A 27067-nucleotide genomic window follows, 5' to 3' on the forward strand; every position below is an offset into this window, starting at 1 on the left:
GCAGGTCAGTTAAGAACAAATTCTTATTTTCAATGACAGCCTAGGAACAGTGGGTTAACTGCCTTGTTCAGGGGCAGAACGACAGATTTGTACCTTGTCAGCTCGGGGATTTGAACTTGATTGCTAGTCCAACAATCTAACCACTAGGCTACCCTGCCGCCCCAAAGAGGAACTGAGTTTGAAATACATCCACAGTTACACCTCCAATTGACTCAAATGATGTCAATTTGCCTATCAGAAGCTTCTAAAGCCATGACATCATTTTCTGGAATTTTCCAAGCTGTTTAAAGGCACAGTCAACTTAGTGTATGTAAACTTCTGACCCACTGGAATTGTGATACAGTTGTGATACAGGAATTGTGATAAGTGAAATAATCTGTCTGCAAACAATTGTTGGAAAAATTACTTGTGTCAAAGTAGGTGTCCTAACCGACTTGCCAAAACTATTGTTTGTTAACAAGAAATTTGTGGAGTGTTTGAAAAACGAGTTTTAAGGACTCCAACCTAAGTGTATGTAAACTTCCGACTTCAACTGTAGTTTCAAAGTTGCTATTTAGCTAAAATTCTTAAATTGTCTGTGATGAGATTCGAACACGCAATCTTTTTTTTTCAAACACGCAAAGTTTTTGCCTTATTAAGTAACCTTCTGCATGCCAAACGTAACATATCATACTCATTTGAGTGTCTTGGGTTTTACATTTCCTATGTTACGTCTAGTCTATGAAGAAGGAATAACTTAGGAAGATACAGTGGGGGAAAAAAGTATTTGATCCCCTGCTGATTTTGTACGTTTGCCCACTGACAAAGAAATGATCAGTCTATAATTTTAATGTTAGGTTTATTTGAACAGTGAGAGACAGAATAACAACAAAAATATCCAGAAAAACGCATGTCAGAAATGTTATGAATTGATTTGCATTTTAATGAGGGAAGTAAGTATTTGACCCCCTCTCAATCAGAAAGATTTCTGGCTCCCAGGTGTCTTTTATACAGGTAACGAGCTGAAATTAGGAGCACACTCTTAAAGGGAGTGCTCCTAACTGCAGCTTGTTACCTGTAAAAAAGACACCTGTCCACAGAAGCAATCAATCAATCAGATTCCAAACTCTCCACCATGGCCAAGACCAAAGAGCTCTCCAAGGATGTCAGGGACAAGATTGTAGACCTACACAAGGCTGGAATGGGCTACAAGACCATCGCCAAGCAGCTTGGTGAGAAGGTGACAACATTTGGTGCGATTATTCGCAAATGGAAGAAACACAAAAGAACTGTCAATATCCCTCGGCCTTGGGCTCCATGCAAGATCTCACCTCATGGAGTTGCAATGATCATGAGAACGGTGAGGAATCAGCCCAGAACTACACGGGAGGATCTTGTCAATGATCTCAAGGCAGCTGGGACCATAGTCACCAAGAAAACAATTGGTAACACACTACGCCGTGAAGGACTGAAATCCTGCAGCGCCCGCAAGGTTCCCCTGCTCAAGAATACATATACATGCCCGTCTGAAGTTTGCCAATGAACATCTGAATGACTCAGAGGACAACTGGTGAAAGTGTTGTGGTCAGATGAGACCAAAATGGGGCTCTTTGACGTCAACTCAACTCGCCGTGTTTGGAGGAGGAGGAATGCTGCCTATGACCTCAAGAACACCATCTCCATCGTCAAACATGGAGGTGGAAACATTATGCTTTGGGGGTGTTTTTCCGCTAAGGGGACAGGACAACTTCACCGCATCAAAGGGACGATGGACGTGGCCATGTACCGTCAAATCTTGGGTGAGAACCTCCTTCCCTCAGCCAGGGCATTGAAAATGGGTCATGGATGGGTATTCCAGCATGACAATGACCCAAAACACACGGGCAAGGCAACAAAGGAGTGGCTCAAGAAGAAGCACATTAAGGTCCTGGAGTGGCCTAGCCAGTCTCCAGACCTTAATCCCATAGAGAATCTGTGGAGGAAGCTGAAGGTTCGAGTTGCCAAACGTCAGCCTCGAAACCTTAATGACTTGGAGAAGATCTGCAAAGAGGAGTGGGATAAAATCCCTCCTGAGATGTGTGCAAACCTGGTGGCCAACTACAAGAAACATCTGACCTCTGTGATTGCCAACTAGGGTTTTGCTACCAAGTACTAAATCATATTTTGCAGAGGGGTCAAATACTTATTTCCCTCATTAAAATGCAAATAATTTTATAACATTTTTGACATGCGTTTTTCTGGATTTTTTTGTTGTTATTCTGTCTCTCACTGTTCAAATAAACTATAGACTGATCATTTCTTTGTAAGTGGGCAAACGTACAAAATCAGCAGGGGATCAAATACTTTTTTCCCCCCACTGTAGTTATATCCATATTTTATACTCGGGTCCTGGTCAGGTCATGTTAGTTACAGGGAGACTCACTCCCTAACTGACTCAACTGTGTAAATAAGTACAGTGCATTTTCTGTGATAGTTAATGTGACAGGTGGAAATGAAATAGGCTACAGGTTAATACATGTCCATGAGTGCATGTGATTCATTCATTTTCACAATGAAACTTCCTACACATGAACTTGTGATTCATTCATTAGCACAATGGAAATCCTCTGTTCGTTCACATCGGAAAACACTTAACCGGTATATGGCATTTATCAGTGAAAAGTAAAGGGTCTCTTTCTTATTCCGGTTAGAATCAAAATCAAACAGTACAAATTTGCCCATGTATCGGCATAACATCTAAAAAATGAAAACCACTCCAATTGTTCCTCCTCAGTACATGGTGTTACCTGCACAACTACTTGTGTTTACCTCAAATTCAAATATGTATTCAAAATAACTTCAACTGGCATGACGCGTCTGTACCGGTTATGACGCTACCAGGACAGTTTAACAGTCATTTTGGGAATAGCGCAGCACCCTGCCAGTCATTCTCAAGTCAGGAATGCAAGGTACTCAACTTCCAGTACATTTGTTTTCTTAGTCATTCTCAAGGATTCTTTTTTGGTACTCAGTTCTATATTGGTCTATATAAAATACTCAGTAAGGTTGTCTTTGAATTAGGTCCCCTTCCAAAATGATACATAAAAAAACTTCCATGTTCAAACGGCAACAGTACATGGGAGACATGATTGGCTGTCTGCCAATTCTAAAACGTAGCCTACACACAGGCCAGCCAGGCTTTCTCAAATTATGTTTTCGCATTCTAGTGTATGTGTCCATCTAGTGGTGGCTGTGGTTAGCAGCACCAATGTATCAGATGCCAAGGCATTGGCCAATGACAACATAGAATGTGTTGGTCCATGCCACACTCCATTATAAATAGGCCAGTGTGGGCATGGATGTGGCCTTTCACTAAGCCCACACCAGTCTGTGTGGTGTCTGGTTGTGAATTTTATACATACCGGCAATAAACATTAGGAGAGAAATGGCCAATAGCCTCAGCACTGTATTAAACTATGAGCCACTCAAATTTGCCACAAAATTTGTTGTCCTTGTAATATCAAAATGTTGTTTCCATTATATTACGCCCCTCCTTGTATTCAGCTCTGTGTGGCAGAATATGTTAAAGCTTTAACAGAGAGTGTTATTCATGGTCACTGAACATGAGGATGAAGTTAGGATGCGTGTGTGTGTGGTGTGTGACACTGTGAATGTGTGTGTGTGTGTGTGTGTGTGACACTGTGAATGTGTGTGTGTGTGAATGTGTGTGTGTGTGTGTGTGTGAGACACTGTGAATGTGTGTGTGAGACACTGTGAATGTGTGTGTGTGACACTGAATGTGTGTGTGTGTGTGTGAGACTGTGAATGTGTTACATTGTATGTGAGTGTGTGTGTGAGTGTAGTGTGTGTGTGTGTGTGTGTGTGTGTGTGTGTGTGTGTGTGTGTGTGTGTGTGTGTGTGAGGGAGGGGCGTGGGGGTATTTTTCTCACCACACCAGGCAGTGGAACTTGTGTTAATGGCCGACACACACAGACACTCTGTGAAACAGCCCAGCAGGCTCTCCACTCATTACTAGGCCTTGATGGATTCCTTGGTTAACACATGTAGGATAAACAAGAGTTCCCAGAAGAGAGGAGGAAGGACTGGGCTGGGACTGACTGGAAAGATCCCTCATCCCCCCCCACTCCTCCCTTCCTCCTACTAGGCCACCCAGATCTACCACACCAGACTAAAAGCATCAGCAGTTTGTTACCCGCAGTAACGCTCAGACAGACACTACGCAGTCTTGTGAAAGGATGATTTAAGATGAGCATTGTCACTCGATTAAGATGACGCAAGTGTCCGTTTGGTTTTGAGTACTTGGTATCCAAGTAACCAAAACACACACACACACAACCTCCCAGAGTGGGCTCTGGTCCTATTATTTTAATGTACCGAAGAGGAGGATATTTTGTAATTCACGTCATGAGGGAGGCTACCTCTGTTTACGAGTTTCTCATATGAACTGTTTGCTTATCAGAGACACTAAACATGCACGTCTTTGACACTGACCCCATTTCTATTTGTGATGATGTTTCCATTTGTTGAATGTGTGGCTGACGTACTAAATAAGTTTTGACAGTAGATGTTTTACCGTGAGGCTTCGTCCATGCTTCTGGAAAGCAGCAAGTCTAATCTCAATGAATGAATGTAGCAATCATGTAGGATGAGTATTGTAAATCATTTCAAGAGAAGGATCCATGGAATATCCTTGATTTCAATTTGAAAAACACTATGTGGCCCACATTTGCCACCAACTAATTTACTAGAAAGTCTGCACAAAGTCTGACCAAACTCCAAACCACAGTGTGGTTATAGCATACTATAGCTGAGTTTGGGTTCATCATGACGATATTATAAAATGATACTATAATATCTTACACCCATTAAAGTAACAGTAGTGTTTATGAGTGAACAGTGGAAAGCAGTTGAAAGTGTCTAGAGACAATGGACCTCTAACCTACTTTTCTTTGTGTACCTACTGTGCTGATCCCTCTTATCAAGGTCTCTATTTTGCATATAGACAGTTATTCTTGAGTTTACCAACTTAGGACCCTCTTGATCAAAACCGGTAATAGGGTTTCAGGGATAAGACATGCATGCATTGATAAGACAATATACAAGTATTCAGACCCCTTTACTTTTTCCACATTTTGTTACGTTACAGCCTTATTCTAAAATGGATTCAGTTGTTTTTTTCCTCATTAATCTACACACAATCCCCCATAATGACAAAGCAAAAACAGTTTTTTAGAAATGTATCAAATGTATTAAAAAAAACAAAAACAGAAATACCTTATTTACATGATTTGGAAAGGCACACACCTGTCTATATAAGGTTCCACTGTTGACAGTGCATGTCAGAAAGAAACCAAGCCATAAGGTTGAAGGAATTGTCCGTAGAGCTCCGAGACAGGATTGTATCAAGGAACAGATCTGGTGAAGGGTACCAAAAAAAGGTCTGCAGCATTGAAGGTCCCCAAGAACACATTGGCCTCCATCATTCTTAAATGGAAGAAGTTTGGAACCACCAAGACTGTTCCTAGAGCTGGCCAAACTGAGCAATCGGGGGGAGAACCTTTCAGAAGGACAACCATCTCTGCAGCACTCCACTAATCAGGCCTTTATGGTAGAGTGGCCAGATGTAAGCCACTCCTCAGTAAAAGGCATATGGCAGCGACTTGGAGTGTGCCAAAAGGCACCTAAAGGACTCTCAGACCATGAGAAACAAGATTCTCTGGTCTGATGAAACCAAGATTGAACTATTTTGCCTGAATGCCAAGCTTCACGTCTGGAGGAAACCTGGCACCATCAATAAGGTGAAGCATGGTGGTGGCAGCATCACGCTGTGGGGATGTTTTTCAGCGGCAGGAACTGGGAGACTTGTCAGGATCGAGGGAAAGATGAACGGAGCAAAGTACAGAGAGATCCTTGATTAAAACCTGCTCCAGAGCGCTCAGGACCTCAGACTGGGGCGAAGGTTCACCTTCCAATAGGACAACGACCCTAAGCACACAGCCAAGACAATGCCAAGGGGCTTCGGGACAAGTCTCTGAATGTCCTCGAGTGGCCCAGCCAGAGCCCGGACTTGAACCCGATCGTACATCTCTGGAGAGACCTGAAAATAGCTGTGCAGCAATGCTTCCCATTCAAGGAGGATCTGCAGAGAAGAATGGGAGAAACTTCCCAAATACAAGTGTGCCAAGCTTGCAATGTGATACCCAGGAAGACTCAAGGCTGTAATCGCTGCCAAAGTTGCATGAACAAAGTACTGAGTAAAGGGCCTGAATACTTATGTGAATGTGATATTTCAATTTTAATTTTTTAATACATTTGCAAAAATGTCTAAACCTGTTTTTGCTTTGTCATTATCATATATTGTGTGTAAATTGATGAGGAACAAAACAATTGAATCCATTTTAGAATAAGGCTGTAACGTAACAAAATGTGGAAAAAGACAAGGGGTCTGAATACTTTCCGAATGCACTGTACTATATTCTTCCCTTGATGCAGAAATACCCATTTGGATCCTTTTTGGTCAATAAAACAATGTTAACTGTGAATTATGATGGAACTCAGCTTAAAATGTAGTTCAAAATACTGCTTTAAATCTACATACTGGCACTGTAAATGTATCTCTTTAGTCAAATGCTAGATATTCAATAGCTGGTTTTGATAGAATGAATACCTATTTGAAAACACAAAGAGGACGAATAAATAGAAGACATGGAGAGATTGGTCTAAATTCGCACTTTATTCCTAACACTTACTGTTTCATTTGTCCCCCTCCCCCCAAACAACAGGCACACCGATAGCGATGAGTAAGGGGCAGTTTAACAGTTGGGAACAAAATCAAAAAACGGGTTACTAACTCAGAGAGAGAGCCTTGAGGTAAAAGCAGGTTACTCACAAACAGAAAGGAAATGGGTCGTAACAGATACAAAGTTACAGAGCAGTGTTTTAGTTATCATCAGCATCATAGTTATCATCATCATCAAACATCATTGTATTAAAGAGAACTTTTGCCGTTTTTATCATCAAAAAGAAAAATGCAAAGTTTTTACTTGTAAAAGAAAGAAGGTGTGGTGGAGCTCTTTGGTTTTCACTATTGAGGTTTTCATTAGTAAAATCTTTCTTTGCCATCCTCATTAAATTACCTTTGGATTTAAGCTGTATTGTAGAAAAAAACATGTTTTAAAAAAATAAACAAAGCATATGGGGCAAATTGAGTATGTTTGTTCTCTCTTTTACTATATCCTCTTTGATTTGATGTGACGTTCAGACATATTTGTGTTCTCAAGGCCAAAGAAATATCTTAGTTCATGGAGACCTATAAGTTGAGGACATTCTTAATAAGCACATAAAACAAACATTCATAGCCACTTATAACTACTGTATAAAATGGTCACAATTCAAGGCTCATAGCTTCATAGCATTAAGTGCTCTTGAAGACAGTAGTATGTCTTTTGATATCAATGAAGGGTAATAAATACCATTATGTAGCATTTACAGTCTTTATGAAGACTCCTGAATGTTTATATACACATGGATTAACTGTGTGTGTGTGTGTGTGTGTGTGTGTGTGTGTGTGTTTGTGTGTGTTCTCCGTGTTTGTGTGTGTGTGTGTTCTCCGTGTGTGTGTGTGTGTGTGTGTGTGTGTGTGTGTGTGTGTGTGTTGTGTGTGTCGGGTCTCACTGTGGTGGTTTAACTTTGGTATCATTCTCCGTCCACCACAGGAGAGCCCTTCACAGGCACACATACTGTACAGCATCATCATCACGCTAATATCCCACACACACCTTTTCAGAAGAGACATTGCCATAAACACCTCCAGTACCCTCACAGCACTGTCAACAGAAATCAAAGACCCACTGAAGGAGAGACGAGTGGTGCATCTACTTCTGAGGAGTGAGGTCATAGCACGTGTTACCTATAAAACCGAGGAAACTGCTTACAAACTGTTCTTTTTTTAAAGTTTTGGAAAGTCTTGTTCATCAAACTCAATAGCCAGGCCAGTTATTGTATCCCTCTGCTGAGCCAAGACGACCATGGTCACACGTCTTATTAAAGCTTCTGTCTATTTGGTTTTTCATCAAAGTACATGAGGTATATATGACGTCGCTCTCTTGAAACAAAAGACGAGATCAGAGAGCAAGAGAGAGAGAGCTGGAGATAGTATGAACATATACGTGTTTGAACTCCTATCGGCACACACAGGTGTAAGTAGAAAAGCGAAAGGAGAAATTTCAGGGGCCAGTGTTCCTCTAAAATGGACCCATTTCATGGATCAGTTTGATTCTCTCTCTCTCTCTCTCTCTGTCAGGTTAGGGCTTTTATCAGTTGAGACGGGCTCTGAGATGACACCCATTACAAGAACAGTCTTTACATTTGGTTTCAGTTTTTGTTTTAAAGCTAGGCCTTTTTGTCTTTGTGTTTTAAAGCATTTTGTCTTCTTGTCTTAATCTCAAGAACACCTCTCTTCAAAATACAACCTCACAATCCCCAACTATTACAATGGTCCGAAATAGAAAAAAAAGAATTACATCATTGAATAAATCAATAAACAAACAAGTGAGAGTTCGTAACATACAAATCTTTTGCAAAGAAACTCATCTTCCACCTCACATGAATAGATATACACCTTCAAAACAAAGATCCCAAGAGAGATAGTTTAAAGCTGTTGGTCTAAAATCAAGTCATCGTTATCGTCAACATTTTTATCAAGGATCATTTCACAGCCTTTTATACATTAGCAGTAGAAGATATAGCTTTTTTCCTACAAAATCTATTGAAGCACTAACAGATACATTCCCTATAAAGGGTAGGTCAACTGGTTTTCAGTTGATTTCCGCCCGCCCCTCCCAACAATATTATTATTGGTTGCCTTTAATATCTGCCTATATGTGCCCAAGTATGCCTCATTTCACGTGTGAAGTTCCATGTGTTTATCGAACAGTATTCTGTGGCACACTAGACAGAAGAGTGTGTACTGAATCTTTATGGTTTGGTTAATATGCGAGAGAATAGCTCTTTCTACACACTCATTCTGTCTCTCTTTTGCTCTCCTGTCACATACACACCATCCATATCTCACACACAGGTATGTGCGCAATCATGTATGGAAGCATGCCTGAATGCACACACACACACACAAACGCAAGCACACACGCACACACATACCTTTCTCTCTCAACCAGTCTCTCTACATATCTGTCCAAAAAACCCTAGCACAAACACAGTTATCCAACTGTTCCTCTCCGACAATTGTGCATTGATTTGGTTGTTATTTGGTATGTCTGTGTGTCAAACAGTTTTGCTTTTGGTATTCAGTTTTGGCTTTTTCACAACATTCTTGATCAAAGAAAAAAAATTGAAGCTACATTTTCACAGTATTATTTCCAACCACCTAATGAAAAAAAGCCAGAGCACACCAATAATAGCCCAGACCAGATATGAAAATAGGCAATAAATCATCCCATCATCCCCATTACAAGTAGAAAGCAATGAGACAAAGTCATACAGCAATCGACAGACCGACCATGAAAAGCAAAAAACAAAAAATATATATTCTTAAATTCAGTTCCGTGAGGTCATTAGCTGTTCCTCCATCCAGGAAAAGGGTGAACAAAGTGAGGTCACAAATGGAGGAGGGAGGAGAGAGTGAGAGAGGGAGCCTCTCAGGCTGTGACAGACTCTAAAGCCTCCTCCTCTTCCTTATCTTCCTCCTCCACTTCTTTGTCCACAACGTGTTGTATTTGGTTTTTGGTTTCTTATCTGTTCAGTTAAGTCGCTCATACGTAGGTTTTGGTAAGGTTATTTTTTGGTTTTGGTCCTTCGTTCCAGCTTTCTCCTCCGTTTTCCCCTGCAGTTTCCAACAGATCCTCTTTTTGCCTTTGACTCCTCTGGGCAGTCTTTTTGTTTTCTTCTCATCTTCTTTTTTTGGCTCTTTGACCCCATCTTTCGAGGCAAAGGAGAGGGGCAGAAGGGATGGAGGACAGGGGGGTTGGGGGCTCGGAGGGATGCTGTCCTTTTGTTTTTGAGTCGTCCTCTGTTATGGGGTGTTTGGTTTTTGACACGGCTGAGGTCTCTGTCTGAACACTTGTTTTCCCGGCTCTTCCGGCCGGGAGAAACAATGCTTTGGTATCCAAGAGTGACTAACTAGAAGTGACTGATATGAAGTCGGTGGAATGATATGAAAATTAATTATATTGAGAAAAAAAAACAGGCAAACAAATATAATGAAAAGCATTAAAGATTATTTAGCTTCAACATCGATACATTCTAATGTAGTCGTGTGTGTGTGTGTGTGTGTGTGTGTGTGTGTGTGTGTGTGTGTGTGTGTGTGTGTGTGTGTGTGTGTGTGCTTGAAGCAACAGCCATTAGAGTACATTTTGGTGTTCATATATACATTGATAAAGATTAGCAAAAAATACAGTATAAAATAAATTATACAAATACTGAGCTATATTGTTTGCAAAAAAAGTGTGGAAATTATATACTATTTTATACTAATACAATTGCTCAGAGAAAAATAAATAAATAAAAGATAAGGATAAAAATGATTCACACCCCGGTGTTTAATACTCTAGCGCACTCCCCTTGCAAGGATAACTACACTGAGCCTTCAAACAACAGGTAACCATTGCAAAATTGAGATTTTGTGGTCAATTAACAATTTTTTTGGTAGATTTTGATTTGTGTTTGGGGTCATTGTCTTGCTGGAAGATCCACTTGCGGCCAACTGTCAGCCTCCTGGCAGAGGCAACCAGGTTTTTGGTTAAAATGCCTGGTTGGTACTTGGTAAAGTTAATGATGCTATTGACCCCCCCAGGATCTGTGGAAGCAAAATAGCCCCATAATATCAAAGATCTACCACCATATTTTAACATTGGCTTGAGGTACCTTTATACATATTCTTCTGTTTTTCAAAACCAAACCCACCACTGGTGTGCGTGGCCAAAGAGCTCTATTTCCATGTAATTTGACCACAACACCCGGTTCCAATCCAAGTGCCAATGCTGTTTATAAAACTCCAGGCAGTGCTATGATCAGATGACATGAAAAGAGATCTCTTTGGTCACGCACACCAGTGGTGGGTTTGGCGTTGAAATACAGAAGAATAGGCAGAAATGTACCTCATACGGTAAAATATGGTGGTGGATCGTTGACGTTATGGGGCTATTTTGCCACAAGTGGATCTTCCAGCAAGACAATAACTCCCAAGCACTAATCAAAATCCACAAAGAAAAGTTTAATTGGCCACAAAAATCAACATTTTGCAATGGCCTTCTCAGTCTCCAGACTTGAACCCCATTGTCGTTTGAATTGAAGAGGGAAGTCCATAAGAGCAGACACAGGATCTGGAAATATTCTGCATGGAGGTATGGTCTAACATCCCTCCCAATGTGTTCTCCAATCTCATAAAACATTTGAGAAAAAGGCCCAGTGCCCTTATCCACGCAAGAGGAGGGTGCTAGGGAATTGGACATAAGAAGTTATGAAACAAAGGAGGCAACAATATCTCATCATATTAAACAAATGTTGAAGATAATAACCCTAATGACGAGGGTGATAATTATGATGATCATGACAATGAGGATTCAATGAGCAAAATGTGAAATAAACAAAGGAAATTGATTAGGAAAATAAACCACAAAATAAGTTGTAAAGTTATTAATTGTTATTCGAGGTGACTGCTAAATCCACAACACGGCTTTGTACTGTAAATAGGTTGAAAATGTACAGCCACTAGAGAGGTAGGCAAAGATATGTGGGAGGACTGACACTACTAAGATATCTATATCAAATCATGTTCATTTGGTATGACATAACCCAATGCTCAAATCATATAAAATACAAAAATATGTGTTGCAAAACTTAAAAAGAACATATTACGATGAAATAATACGTTTTTGGCGTTGTTGAGTGTGGGTGATGTGCTGATCCTGGACAGATCAGAATCATAAGTCTTTTAAGTAAAGCTTTTCTCTCCGTTTTTTTTGGTTTCAGTTTTTGGTATTTCGGTTTTGGAGATTTTGGCATGTTTGTCATTTTTATCTTTGTGTGTTTTTCCCTTCTAGGTTTTTTTTTTATTTGGTTTTCTTTCCATCCATCCGCTGAAGCTTGTTGAAAGTCTTTCCTTCCTTTCCTGTCCTTGCCACCCATCTCTCACACAAAGTCTTAGTTCAGTTGTCATCCCTGCCCTCTTTGTCATCCGTTTTTTTTCAGCTCATTTGTTCTTTTCCAGAGAAAGGAGTAAATGTATATTAGCATTCACTGCCGACAAAACGTTCCACAATGCCACCTCTCCAACTGTATAGATAGATCATTTTTTTGGTTTAAATCTCCCCGTTCTCCTGTTCTCTCCTCCTCTCCATTCTTCCTCGCTCTCTTCTTCCTCTTTCAATCTGTGTATTTTTTGGCTTCGAAAGACTCCGGGAGAGAGAGCGAAGGCGACAAATGGAGGGAGAGAGAGATGGCTTTGGTTGAAAGGCGAGGTGTTTCTGTAAAGCTCCACTAAAACTCCTCCTCCTCCTCCTTCTGATAGGATCCTTTGGGTTGTGTCGTCGTCACTCGGCCATGGCCCCGCCAAGTGGCGGCGGTGAGGCTTCGCTGAACGAGCAGAAGGAGGCAGGGCTGGAGCAGGGAGAGGCGGAGCAGGAGTCGACGTCCATGCCGCTGGCGCGGGGGGGCGGAGAGTCGCCCCTGGGACCGCCGACCAATCCCACGCAGGCTTGGTGGGACGCCATAGGCAGGAGGGTGTGGCGGTTGAGGAATAGGGAGGGGCGAACCCCAGCCCCGCCCAGGATCATTTGACCTCCGCCCTCAAGACTGGAAATGGGCAGCTGCCCACCACTGGCAGCCAGAGCTGAACCATGATAGAGTTACAGGGGACAGGGTGAGAGAGGCAGGTGGAAGGATTGGTGGGGGAGGAGAAAGAATATAAGTTAATACACCTACCAGATACGTGGGCATCGATTTGGTACATGGGCATCGATTTGGGTGACACTGTAACTGATGAGATGGTGAGATGAAGGATGGCGATGACGAAGGTGAGATATTGCAACAGATGAGAGAAAGTAGTATGACTAAAGCAGGAAGAGCTTAGCCAGTCAGAGCTTGCAGGAAAGCTAACTCATGCTTGGCACATACGCACAGACACACACGACACTCACATTATCTACTTGGCGGCGATATGGATGGGATGGTGTGACGACATGCAATTTCAATTGATTTGAAATCCCATGTTGAAATGATAGCAAACTGAGGCACATCTTCCTTTCTGCCTTGAGATCTGCACGGTTAACTCAACATTTTCTCCTCTTGTCATCAGAGCATGATGTATGTGAGAGTCAGAGTTGCGCGGCACTTATTACAAATCAGAATACTAATCCATCATCTGGATAGTCACTGATTTTGTCAGACTAACACACCTTGCATTGTGGCCAGGGGATTGCTGCTGATGAGAGCCTGGTTCATCCCTGTGCTTACTCCCATCATTGTGTTCCTGGAATATGTATGGATCCATATTCATCCATGTGCAAATACACACACATTCAAATACACACACATTCAAACACACAAATGCAGAGATAGAGAAAGGACCAAGAGGGTTAATCGAGAAAGGACCAAGAGGGTTAAGTGAAAGCTCATTAATCAAACACCCTCATTTATGTCTGATATGGAAGCACAACATGTTTTGATTGTATGCATTGGCCTGGTTCTGAGTCTGGGTTGACTAGCACGTCTATGACTGCAGACAAACACTACCGTTCCAAAGTTTGGGGTCACTTAGAAATGTCCTTGTTTTTGAAAGAAATGGAAAGAAATTCCATAAAAATAACATCAAATTGATCAGAAATACAGTGTAGACCTTGTTAATGTTGTAAATGACTATTGTAGCTGGAAACGGCAGATTTTCTATGGAATATCTACATAGGCGTACAGAGGACAATTATAAGCAACCATCACTCCTGTGTTCCAATGACACGTTGTATTAGCTAATCCAAGTTTATCATTTTAAAAGGCTAATTGATCATTAGAGAACCCTTTTGTAATTATGTTAGCAGAGCTGAAAACTGTTGTTCTGAATAAAGAAGCAATAAAATTGTCCTTCTTTAGACTAGTTGAGTATCTGGAGCGTCTGCATTTGTGGGTTTGATTACCAACTCAAAATGGCCAGAAACAATGGCCAGGAACAAAAAGGTGTGGGAGGCTCGGTGCACAACTGAGCAAGAGGACAAGTACATTAGAGTGTCTAGTTTGAGAAACAGACGCCTCACAAGTACTCAACTGGCAGCTTCATTAAATAGTACGCACAAAACACCAGTCTCAATGTCAACATTGAAGAGGCCACTCCGGGATGCTCGTCTTCTAGGCAGAGTTCCACTGTCCAGTGTCTGTGTTCTTTTGCCCATCATCTTTTCTTTTTTATTGGCCAATCTGAGATATGGCTTTTTCTTTGCAACTCTGCCTAGAAGGCCAGCATCCTGGAGTCGCTTCTTCACTGTTGACGTTGAGACTGGTGTTTTGCAGGTACTATTTAATGAAGCTGCCAGTTGAGGACTTGTGAGGCGTCTGTTTCTCAAACTAGACACTCTAATGTACTTGTCCTCTTGCTCAGTTGTGCACCGGGGCCTCCCACTCCTCTTTCTATTCTGGTTAGGGCCAGTTTGCGCTGTTCTGTAAAGGGAGTAGTACACAGCGTTGTACAAGATCTTCAGTTTCTTGGCAATTTCTCACATGGAATAGCCTTCATTTCTCAGAACAAGAATAGACTGACGAGTTTCAGAAGAAAGTTTCTGGCCATTTTGAGCCTGTTATCATGCTGATTCCACAGATACTTAACTAGTCTAAAGGCCAGTTTTATTGCTTCTTTATTCAGAACAACAGTTTTCAGCTCTGCTAACATAATTACAAAAGGGTTCTCTAATGATCAATTAGCCTTTTAAAATGATAAACTTGGATTAGCTAATACAACGTGTCATTGGAACACAGGAGTGATGGTTGCTGATAATGGACCTCTATACGCCTATGTAGATATTCCATAGAAAATCTGCCGTTTCCAGCTACAATAGTCATTTACAACATTAACAACGTCTAAACTGTATTTCTGATCAATTTGATGTTATTTTAATTGACAAAAAAAAGTGATTTTCTTTGAAAAACAAGGACATTTCTAAGTGTCCCCAAACTTTTGAACGGTAGTGTATGTGCATGTTTCTTCATATGTGTGAGAACTTGCAGATGTGCTGCAAAACAGGTGGGGTAGCTTGACGTACCACATGTAGTCATATACCATGAATTCCCAGCAAGTCAGTAAATATCACCAATTCCAGTTTATTGTTTGCGTTCACAGTTTAGCAGATGTTATAGCAGATGCAGCGAAATGCTTGTAAGTCTCAGAATGTCAGTTACGCTAGGTACTGTAGCTTGTCATTGCGTGCATTCTGGTGTTTAATTCATCAATCTATTCAACCTGAATCTTACTATGGAGGTCCATTGGGAAATTATTCTAATTTGAAATGACAACCTGGCAAAGTGGTGAAACACAGAAAAGTGTGTTGAGGATTCAGTGTTAGGAGTCTGTGTTAGATTGAGCACATGTGCAGTAGTCGTTGACTGTGCAGAGAGAGGATAGAGGAGATCACAGAGTTTGAGTTATATAATCAGGGGACACTAACCCAGCATCTACTATCAAAGTGTATTCGTTGAGTATGAAGGATTGTTCAGTGTTAGATTGAGTAAGTGTAGAGTAGTAGGAGAGAGAGAGAGAGAGAGAGAGACTCACCCAGAGTTCAGGCTGTGGGCACTGAGGGTGTGAGGGGCGCTGCTGGCTGTGCTGTGTGGAGGCGGAGTAACAGAGGACGGGGCGGAGCTCATAGTTGCAGAGCCACTGGGGGTCATAGGGCAGGTTGCCGAGGGCGATGGACTGGTCACTGAGAAAGAGAGAGAAAACCATCAGTAATATGAATGGTATACAGTACATTTGGTTACATTGATTACAGGAGGTTGGTGGTACCATAATAGGGGAGAATGACTGGAGCGGAATCAGTGGAATGGTATCAAATACATCAAACACATGGTTTCCATTATTATGAGCTGTTCTTCCCTCAGCAGCCTACTGTGACATTGATAGGTTGTCCCAATGCCCATGGTACTGGGTTTGAGAACCATCTGAACTCGTCTCTGTCTTAGTCCACTAAAGGGAATTTAGACCTCTGGCACTTGTGGCCTAGCTTCACAAAAACACAAATGTATCCAAAAATCAATTTCCTCACCTGTTGTGCTGAGGCTGGTGGCAGCCTGGTGCAGCCCCTGACTAGACATCTGGAGGGAGAGAGAAAGAAAGAAAGAAAGAAAGAAAGAAAGAAAGAAAGAAAGAAAGAAAGAAAGAAAGAAAGAAAGAAAGAAAGAAAGAAAGAAAGAAAGAAAGAAAGAAAGAAAGAAAGAAAAAGAAAGAAAAGAGAGAAAAAGAGAGAGAAAAAGAGAGAGAAAAAGGCAGAAAGAGAGAGTGAGAGAGAAAGAGAGAAAGAGAGAAAGTGAGAGAGAGGTGGATAGGTTGTGAGCAGGAGAGGGACAGGAGAAACATGCTCTCGTGGTGTAACTGTGATGACGTGTGGGTTGGTGTGTAACATATCACACCTCATACAACAACAGTGTAGTAATTTGCACGGCACTGAGAGCAGAGCAGTGCTGGATGGGTTAGGCCACAGGGTCATACATGGGGTCATGCAGAGGGAGGGGGCATGTCCATAGAGACAGAGAGTCAAAGATCTATTCCTCTCATGATGACAGACTTGTATTTAGACAGAGTTTGTTTCCAAACTAAGGAACAAGGGGGGCAAAGGACCAAAGGCCTGCCAATGACAGGCATGGTGGGGAGGGTGGGGATGGGGTGAGTGCGGGGTCATACCATGTGTGGGCTGTAGCAGGGGGGTTTGTGCGTCACAAGGGGGGACTGGCTGGGCAGGGGAGGGGTTGCACTGCAGGGGTTGATGCGCTTCTCTTTCTGGCGCCGGTTGCAGAACCAGACCCGGATCACCTCCTTCTCCATGTTGAGCTGCTTGCCCATCAGGAGGATCTCCTCTGAGTTAGGCTTCTGGTTCTGGAGGGAACACGGTCAGAAATCATGATCAAACATGTTGTCACAGGCCACAAACATTTTATATCGCATAAATCAGACATGTTATCAATGTTACTTTCAATAGTGGTATTTAGATAATGAAATGTTCATAAAAAAGGGAAATAAACTTCATTAAACTGTTGTGGACAGAATCGTTGGTTTATGTACTCTACTGCGAGTGCAGTGTAGAGAGTACTATGTGATTTGAGTGGGTTCCCCAGTGGTCTGGTGTGGGACCTCTCTCTTTCTCACCGAGATGAAGTTGCGCTCTAAGGCCACGCGGACGTTGGTCTCAATGCTGGTGCGTTTCTTCCTGCGGCGCCCCGTCATGCCCTCAAAGCCCATCATGGGGGAGGAGAGAGAGCTGGGGCTGGGAAGCATGTTGTCTATCGCCATGGTCTCTGCGTCGTTTAGCCACTTCTCAAGCAGAGGCTTGAGCTTGCACATGTTCTTAAAGCTCAGGTTGAGGGCCTCGAAGCGGGAGATGGTGGTCTGGCTGAAGTCATTCCCATACAGTTTCCCCATCGCCATGCCAACGTCACCCTGGGGAGGGGAGAGATCATTTGTGTTAAACATTCATCTTCATTCAGGCGTCTAGCGTCTCCTGACCCCCGTCACTGCAAACACACACACTCCGACCCACGTGAAGCCTAGCTTGATCAAATTGCTCACGCTCCTCTTGACCTCTATCACATTTCACGCACGCGCGCACACACACACACACGTACCTGTGTGAAGCCCAGTTTGATGCGTCTCTGTTTGAAGGTGCGGGCGAACTGCTCCAGCTCCTCCAGGTCACTTGGCTCCTCGCCATGCGGGCCAGAGGTCACCGAGGTCATGGGGGCGGACGAGGCCCCGGAGGTCACACCGCCGTCCCCGCTCTTGTCCCTCTGTAACGACGTGAGGCTGTCACCGTGACGACGCTACAGTGCGTGAGACATAAACCTATATCATTGCTGTGGAATGGCGAAGGGTGGCTGGCACACCGACATTAGCTATTGAAGGCTGATGAAAGATCTATGGCGAGGTTGTGAATATTAATTTGTAGAACAGCTATGGCTATTGATGGTTTCTTGACTTAATTTGTTTACCTACAAGTATGTAGTACAAGTATGTTATAAAGTGTAGTCTCAACACACACACACACACACTCGAGGTGGTTTTCAATAATACTATACCTGTGCTTGCAGTCCCAGCCTGGGTGGAGTAGTTAGAAGACTCCCCTGGCTTTGCTGATGCTGAGGTAGCGAAATTAAATTTGGTGTCGAGAGCAAACCTGAGGAACACAACGGAGAAGCAGTTTAGTATTAGTATTGTAATTATATGAACACTATCTTATTGTATTTTAACTGTATTCTAACTCGTTTTAGAACTAAGCAGTTAGATCATAATGCCAAGCTATACATTATGTTTAGTATTAGTATTGTAATTATATGAACACTATCTTATTGTATTTTAACTGTATTCTAACTCGTTTTAGAACTAAGCAGTTAGATCATAATGCCAAGCTATACATTATGTTTAGTATTAGTATTGTAATTATATGAACACTATCTTATTGTATTTTAACTGTATTCTAACTCGTTTTAGAACTAAGCAGTTAGATCATAATGCCAAGCTATACATTATGTTTAGTATTAGTATTGTAATTATATGAACACTATCTTATTGTATTTTAACTGTATTCTAACTCGTTTTAGAACTAAGCAGTTAGATCATAATGCCAAGCTAAGTCACAGTGTTGATGATGGTGGTTCTCACTTACTTAGTAGGTCCCACTTACCCTGCTGCCCCGGTTGTCCCTGGGCCTGAGGCAGGAGGAACTGAGGAGACTGCAGGTGGTGGCCGGGCATCAGGACTAACTGCTGCAGCTGCAACAGCTGCTGGATATCCTACAGGAGGGAGGGAGAGAGGGAGAGAGTCAACAAATCATGTATGATTTCTGAAAAGAGCAACATACACACACACCCTTGGAGGAAATATAGTGCAAAGAAATGAGCAAAGCCCCAGCCTTTAAAGTAACAGTGGAGAGAGAGTATAGAGTATATGGAGAAACCCTTCTGACATAGACGAGTGTTGGTTCGTGAGTTAGATTGGCTTAAAGCTGGTCATATCTGATCCGTGACTGGCCGCTCCTACCTGGGCGGTGAGCTGGATAGGCTGAGAGAGCGTGAGCTGGGGCTGGGCATGCTCTTGTTTGGTCAGCTGCTGCTGCTGTTGTTGCTGCTGCTGATTGGCTTGGGCTGCTGCGTGGGCGGCATGAGCAGCGTGAGCCGCGTTGGACTGCTGCACGGCAGCGGCCAGGAGCTGAGCCTGGGCCTGCTGAAGCAACAGCTGCTGCTGCGCAGGCAAGAGGGCAGCCAGCTGAGGAACAGGAGGAAGAGGAGGAGAGGAGGAAAGGGTAGGGTTTGCCCAAAGCGAGGAGGGGGGAAAAGCAAAAGAGGTAGAGAATAGTGTCACTCAGCGTTTGAGCAGGCAGTAAGAGGCAGAGGTGGGATCAATTCCATTTTAATTCAGTCGATTCAGGAATGAGGAAAATCTGAATCGACAGAATTGAGTTGAAATGGAATTCGCCCCAACCTCGATAAGACGCAAGCAAGAGCGAAGCAGAAGAAGCCTACTCTAACCGTCTACACACTGCACTCTTAGAAAAAATGGTGCTATCTAGAACCTTAAATGGTTCTTCGCCTGTCCCCATAGGAGAACCCTTTGAAGAACCATTTTTGGTTCCATGTAGAACCCTTTTGGGTTCCATGTAGAAGCCTTTCTACAGTGGGTTCTACATGGAACCCAAAAGGGTTCTGTCTGGAACCAAAAAGGGTTCTGCCTGGAACCAAAAAGGGTTCTACATGGAACCAAAAAGGGTTCTGCCTGGAACCAAAAATGGTTCTCCTATTGGGATAGCCGAAAAACCTTTTGGAAAAAAAATTCTAAGTGTATACATTCAGCTAGTGTGTCTGTGCCAGTGCTTACCCCTGCCAGCTGACTTCCTGCCAACATGAGCTGTGTGTGAGGGTGAGGTGTCTGCTGCTGGGAGGGAGGCGGCACATGGGTGGAGGTCATCTCAGGGCCAGCCTCACTTTTACTCTGCAGGGGGAATAATATCAAAACATTGAATAGGGTGAAAACTCTAAAGGTAAATGCATGCAAAAATAATAATCGTGAAGATATATGTTTTTTTTTGGCATCTGGTACACAGGCCTCAGTCTCGTTGCCAAAATGGGTCCCTTAAATGGACAGAAATATGGTGCAAATGACCTGATTAGAGCAAAATCCATTTTTTTGCCTAAAACTAAGGATTTGGGTGGTTTCATGAGATAAAACATGTATTAATATCAGAGGATCATCTATATACTGTATGAACCATACAGCCAACATTCAAGAAAAGAATTGACAAAAACAATTAGCAACTCCACAATTTTTTACTGAATTACATACAGTTGAAGTGGGAAGTTTACATACACTTATGTTGAATTCATTAAAACTCCTTTTTCAACCACTCCAAAAAATGTCTTGTTAACAAACTATAGTTTTGGCAAGTCGGTTAGGACATCTACTTTGTGCATGACACAAGTAACTTACTTTTGAATAAAGAAGTTAAAGTAAAAAATGTAATCGGCAATTAATAAAATATGTCAACAGATTTTTTTCAAGTCTCCTGCTCTTGTCAATAAACGAGTCTTAACCCATTTAACTGTAGATATATGAATTTGATCTCCATTTTAGGCCCTAATGGGGCCCCACAACATATAGTAAGAAATATATTACCATGCATAACATGTTGAGCTCTGTTGTAATAATTTCAGAATATTCCAAGTTGACTGATGATTCCTGACCTGAGGAAGCTCCTATCCATCCATCTGCCCATAACTCTCTTTTTTCTCCATCTCCCTTAATTTCGATATATTCATGTCTACAGTCTCTCTTCTGCAGCATGTCTTTATAAAGTGAGTTGTGCTCGTTCTTACGCTCTAGTTCTCAGGAGTTGATGGGCGTGTCAGCATTCGTAATTGCTCAAACATCCTCATTTGCATATTGGCCAATATATATGCAGTACCTGAGGTATGTCTGTGAGGTCTAAACAGATAAGCCACTCACACACACAAGCACACACTGTCTCTCGCTCTCTCTCTCTCTCTCTCTCTCTCGCATGTGAGTGCCCTAATTCACTCACCTTGGTGTTGCTCAAGGAAGGAGAAAGACTGAAGGGACTCGTTTTCATTGGCTGAACCTGCGAGGAGACGAACGGCAACAAAATCTTTAAACAGACACAGATCTTTAAATCTACTCATGTGCAAAGCCATGAACACAGTTGCCATTCCAGGTTGATAGAACTCATCAATTTAATCCACGTGTCTCCTAATCATTTTCATTTTTTAAAACCTATCCAAAAAAAGTACCATGGTAGGACCTTAGAGATAGGACAACTTGGGGAATTGAGGTGGTCCTGAACACTGAAATATCTGTAACACTTTAAAATTCACTTAAAAACAGCATCATACCTTTTATAGAAAATCATTTTGCCAGATACTGTAAATATCGGATATGTTTTTAGCAAATCTAAGCAGCATTTATGTTTCTCTGTAGGCTACAGAGTTTTTTTTGCATTCAGTAGGCCTACATGTCCTGGGTTTAATATTGCCCTTTCGATGACCGGTTGGTGCCGAACTCTGACCTTTTGTATCTTTTAGGTTCTACTGTATACACTTATTCAAATAATCGTATTACAACCTTAGAGCAAATAACAAGAATACATCAAAAACAAATAACAGTAAACAAACAACAACAAACATCCTTTTACGTTCAATGAAATGAAATTGAGACGACAAACCTGATCATTTGCATCGGGACTTTTCCTCTCAGAGTCTGGTAAGATAAAGAGAGAGAGACAGAGAGACAGGGGTGAGAAAAGAGAGAGAAGAGAAAATGAAAAGTGCAAGATTGAATTCTAATAACCCTGTAATGATCTACTGCAAATGCCTCAGGCTGCAGTTTGAAATAGGTTACTTCAAATGTCAATTACTAGCATTCCGCATCCTAGCTGTCAGCTAAATCTACTTAGAAACATAGGTGTGCCACGATATGACTCTGAGCAGTGACCTATATGGAGGTATAGTGTTACGTGCGTAAGTCATACAAACAGGCTGACTAAAACATTCTCATTTTCTGTTCGGAAAATGTGAGAAACGTGATCAAAGTAGAAGATTTGCGGTCTGTTATTGTGGGTGTTTTCTGTCATAGGGCGGCAGGTACCCTATAGCGGTTAAGAGCATTAGGCCAGTAACCGAAAGGTCGCTGGTTCGAATCACTGAGCCGACCAGGTGAAAAACCTGCTGATGTGCCCTTGAGCAAGGCACCTAACCCAAATTACTGCTCTAAGTCGCTCTGGATAAGAGCAACTGCTAAATTACTTAAATATAAACACATCCAAAAACAATACAACAGATTAGCCCACTCTTACCAATCAATATGACAACACAGACAGATGTAGGTACAAACAACATACTTTGATTCAAACATTCATATAAAATGATGATAAATGATATTAAAGCAAAACATAATGCAGTCTAAAATGGTTACCTGTGCTCTCCCCTGGAAAGTCTGCCCCAGGCTTCTCGTCCTCTGCTGGTTTTGACATCCTGATATCTGCAGGGGAGAGAGGGAGGCAGGTTAAATATAACATGTTTCCAACTGAAAAACATACCCAGCCCAGCGTATATGGAGGGATGAAGATGAGAGATTCACTGGGAGAAAGTCTCCCTCACCCTTCCCTCCCTCCCTCCATCCATCTCCTCTTCTCCTTGGCTCACACAGTGGCTTCCCGACTCATGAGTATCACAGGCCATGTTCAGTCTTACGCAGTAACGCATGCTATGCACCCAAGACGAGAGAGAGAGAGAGAGGCCAAAAACAACATTTCCATCCGACTGGATTAATGAACACAAATGAAATGGTTTGGAGACCTGGCACGAGGCTAGGTGGCACAGACAAGTCTATTCAAATCTCCCCACCATAAATCCAACTAATCTGTTTGTAATAAAATCAGCGTTGGTAACGGAATGTGATTTTCTGAAAGGTAAATTGCAGCATGAAGAACAGTCATATGTTTTTACAGAATCGGACAAATAAACGATTTCATGTCAAACATAAATGTGAAAGTGGTATTCAAGATTTCCAAATACATTACACGTAATAAATGCACAATACAAATGATAATAATACTTGTTTAACATAATTGGAGATAGGAAAACTTGAACTAATTTCATATAGAATAGGTCTACATATGTGGGAATGTCTGTCAAAAACCTCGATCATTTCATTGTATGTCTAGGCAAATGATTACAACAGGTCATTTTTGTAGAACAGATAAGATGCTCAAATTGAAGTTAATTTATTTCGACATACACGCTTTTAACAGAAATGTAGTATGCGCCAAAATTAGCCTTATACCTTTAAATAGATTTTAATTTGTTTTAATCAAAACTATTCTTCAAAATTTGTCTTGAAAAGATGAAAAAACAAAGGTTAAGTTTGACCTATAATGAATGACACAACACGTTTTCATGAATATTTGGATAATTCTGTATGATGGAACGCATGCCATTTAACAAGCTAATAGGCTATGCTTTTTGCATGCATGTCTTCTAAGATCTAGTAATAGTCTATCTACACTTGTTTTAATTGCAGAATAGGCCTACCTATGTTATAACAGCTGCAGTAATTATGTTTCAAATAATAATTTATTTTAGGCCTTATGAACCAGAAATTAACCTAGGTAGTGTCATGGAAAACAACTCCGACATTTTCCATCCGATGTTTTTACCTCTAATCTAAATATCTACATTTGAATAGACAAACGTTTAGCTTAGCTGTTACGAAAGCATAAAAACTTGAACAACGATGATACAATCTAAGAGTTACCTGGGTTGTCGACATTCATGAGAAAATACAAGTATTTATCAGAAGCTTTGGTATGGTGATGTACTTCCTAATATCAAGTCATAGTTGTATATTTGCACGTGACGCATTTTGCATACCTGCAGATATCCTCAAGCCCGATGATTAATTTCTTGCCATTTATTGGGCAAAACAAGGAGCCTAAATAGTTTTCACATGGCTAAGGTGAACGCACTGTTTCATTAAAGTTTCGGACCAAAAAAAGCCTACTGAAAGAGGAGGTCAAATAGATTGTCTACAGCAATAAGCCTCTATGCATATAAGCGAAACTCTTGAGTATTTTCCACCCACCCGTTCATTCTCTGTAGGCCTACCATTTCTAGAAGCTTTTTTTTTGGATGCCTACGTTCTTCCACTCTCAACACTAACACCACGGTGAGTCACAGGTTTGGCATTGTTACAATTCCAATGGCTCTAATTACAATTATAATAGACCCATAATTATATGAAGCAAAAGTTGAGTGTGCTGCTCTGAGTAAAAACAATCAAACTGCAAAATAATTCCAGTAGCCTAGCCTGAAACTGATCTCTCTGATTCCTCCCCATGTTTAAGTGGAAACAAAATATGGCAGTTGAGCAAATTGAGCCTACTCTGAGATTTATTTGACTGATAACAACCAAAATAAAATAAAAATCAGTAGGCCTACTTATCTTTCTGATTCCTCCCCTATCTGTAGGTGAAAGGCAGGCAATAGGCATACTACTGTATATGGCTGCGTGTTAATAGCTAATTTACATTTTCGAGAATGTGACCAAAGCATAGTTCTGATTTGTGACCATAATGTCAAGCTCTGCCTCTGACCTGCTGTGATTCATTGTTATGTCACATCCTACTACTACTGACTTTCCATCACTTGACTTCATATTGTATTGCCTCCATCCCCAGAAAGAGAGGGGGTGTTACAGAATATCACAAAGCCATGCAAATACACACTGCCAAATACACACTGCCAAATACACACTGCCAAATACACAACGCCTAACAGTGGTTATACACATCTAGAAGTAGCTGCGAAATGTTACCCTGGTAGCCTGTACATACATGAGTCTATGCTTTACGTGCATACACACACACACTTTGGTCTTCCTCAGGAGAGACGAACTGGCATTTCACTGCAACTATGAACGGCAGAGCTCGTTTTGATGTTCACTAATTAGCTGTGCTTGTTACTGACGGCAACGCTAATTAACTCCCAAAGCCTCCACCCCAGGAGAGACCATTAACCAGTAATTGGTACAAGACGAAGAGCGTAGTACTTACCTGGGAATCAGACATTATTTTTCACCATAGCCACCATCTTACAGCACGAAAAGGATTCTGCTGTGCTGACCTCCCTGCTTTTTTGTCTTTTTTCCACATTCACTCTTTCCCGCGAGGCCTAAGATGTAGCTGCACAAATCATGCAAATTGAGCATTTAAATCTATGGATATTAATATAGCTATAGCTGAGCCTGAATAGTCAAATGAGAAAACAAAATAAATCCTACATGTGAATATTAGGTCTCTTGGGAGTCAGGTTTGAGCTCTATTCTACATGCTAATATGTGAGGTTAAAAAGATGGTGATGATGAAGAGTACCTTATCGCCTCACTCTTAATCCTCCCTCCTCCCACTAGGACTTCCTCCACCCTTTCACCATCCCCCTCTTACACCTCCTTCCTCCCCCCCACACATCCTTTAACATATGTAGTGCACGAGCGAAGGAAAGAACACTAGAAAGAGAGGGGGATATTGGAAAAAAAATATGACAATGCAGGTTGTGTTTTGAGGGGGGAGCGGAAGGGGAGGTGGAGGGCACATTTTTCAGATGTTAGGGGTATATTGCCAGAACTCTAATCACAAAACTCTTAACTGATAACACTTGTAATGTCCCCCTATTTTATGTCCAGAACCTTTGATTTACCTGGGTCATTCACCCTTGAGTCATTTACCTTTCACCCTTGAGTCATTCATGCAAAATCTGTTTTCTGTGAATTAGCATGACAGGCTCACCATTTAGTCATTTTAACTACCATTTAATGTGAAGAAACCCGCACACCGCTCTTGCTAGTTTCACTGCTCTTTATTAAGCTCTGAGAAAGTCCTTGAGGCCGATACGTAAAGCTTATTATTAAAGAGCAGTGTGGGGTTTCTTCTTTTATCTCATCTTATTCAACTGTTACCATGCACCTGCAACAAAGAGAGCTCAGATGTGCGAGTGTCTAATGAATTGACCATTTAATCCAATAGCAAAAAGCACAGGATACACATTCCAAAATGGTTATTTTTGGAAGTGCAATAGAAAGAGTAGTAGATGGTAAATATCATTTTCCATACAGTTCTTGACTATAACTTGACATTTTTGAAAATAATTTCTATCCAAGGGCAGGTTGTAAGGATGTTGAGAAATCTGTCAGTCTAGCAGTTTCATTATCCTTATACGGTACATACGTAGGGCAAATAATCAGAAATAGGGGTAATGTAAAAGCTACTGTAAAAACGTATCACGGTGTTGTATGCCATTTCTGCCCCGTGCAACATTTTACAAGATCACCTTTTCTACATGATTGGTGATACAGTATCGCCTGTCTCTCTGCTTGAAATTCATCAGCTTACAGTATATCAATGAAATTCAGATAATGAGTGGAAAATATTGTTATATACAACCCAGGTATTTCTGCAGTGCATTTTACACTACACTATAATTCCAAATTGTAGCACATAGAGAGTGACTCTTTCCACTTTGTACTATTGAAGCACACTGGCTGATGTAGAATGATGATGGAGTATTTACAGCCACATCCATATATGATTTGGTTTTACCTTCCAACATAAATTGATGTCATATTGATACAGTGTTCAGCAGTTATCAAACTACATACGTTAACGAGGCACTACATCATTTGTATTCAGTAGTTATCTGTTTTGAGCAGTTTGATTAAGTGATAGTTCATTCTATTGTAAAGAAATGTCAAGAAAATCCTATAACAAATTGAAAGCAGACGCTACAAAAGAAGATTGCCATTTTGAAACTGTAACTGTAGTAT

General features: G+C 41.5%; 1 protein-coding gene across 3 annotated transcripts in view; it reads right to left on the minus strand.

Moving 5' to 3' along the window:
* Nucleotides 1-6693: 6693 nt before the first annotated feature.
* LOC106569975 (POU domain, class 2, transcription factor 2) overlaps nucleotides 6694-27067 on the minus strand; it is a 50317-nt gene continuing 29943 nt past the window's right edge. The window contains exons 2-15 of one of the 3 annotated variants that reach the window (XM_014141775.3): nucleotides 22664-22729; nucleotides 21915-21949; nucleotides 21258-21314; nucleotides 20057-20170; nucleotides 19223-19447; nucleotides 18867-18975; nucleotides 18262-18359; nucleotides 17812-18006; nucleotides 17336-17626; nucleotides 16874-17065; nucleotides 16239-16287; nucleotides 15749-15896; nucleotides 13392-13465; nucleotides 6694-12826 (exon numbers count right to left, since the gene is read on the minus strand). In XM_014141775.3, coding sequence (XP_013997250.3) covers nucleotides 12528-12826; nucleotides 13392-13465; nucleotides 15749-15896; nucleotides 16239-16287; nucleotides 16874-17065; nucleotides 17336-17626; nucleotides 17812-18006; nucleotides 18262-18359; nucleotides 18867-18975; nucleotides 19223-19447; nucleotides 20057-20170; nucleotides 21258-21314; nucleotides 21915-21949; nucleotides 22664-22729 — 1952 coding nt within the window. In that variant the 3' untranslated portion in view covers nucleotides 6694-12527. Of the gene's footprint in view, nucleotides 12827-13391; nucleotides 13466-15744; nucleotides 15897-16238; nucleotides 16288-16873; nucleotides 17066-17335; nucleotides 17627-17811; nucleotides 18007-18261; nucleotides 18360-18848; nucleotides 18976-19222; nucleotides 19448-20056; nucleotides 20171-21257; nucleotides 21315-21914; nucleotides 21950-22663; nucleotides 22730-27067 lie in introns of those variants that run through there. The other 2 variants (XM_014141774.3, XM_014141780.3) reach the window with 2 other exon arrangements.

Source organism: Salmo salar, chromosome 14 (genome assembly GCF_965601325.2).
Source record: "Salmo salar chromosome 14, fSalSal1, whole genome shotgun sequence".
NCBI lineage: Eukaryota > Metazoa > Chordata > Actinopteri > Salmoniformes > Salmonidae > Salmo > Salmo salar.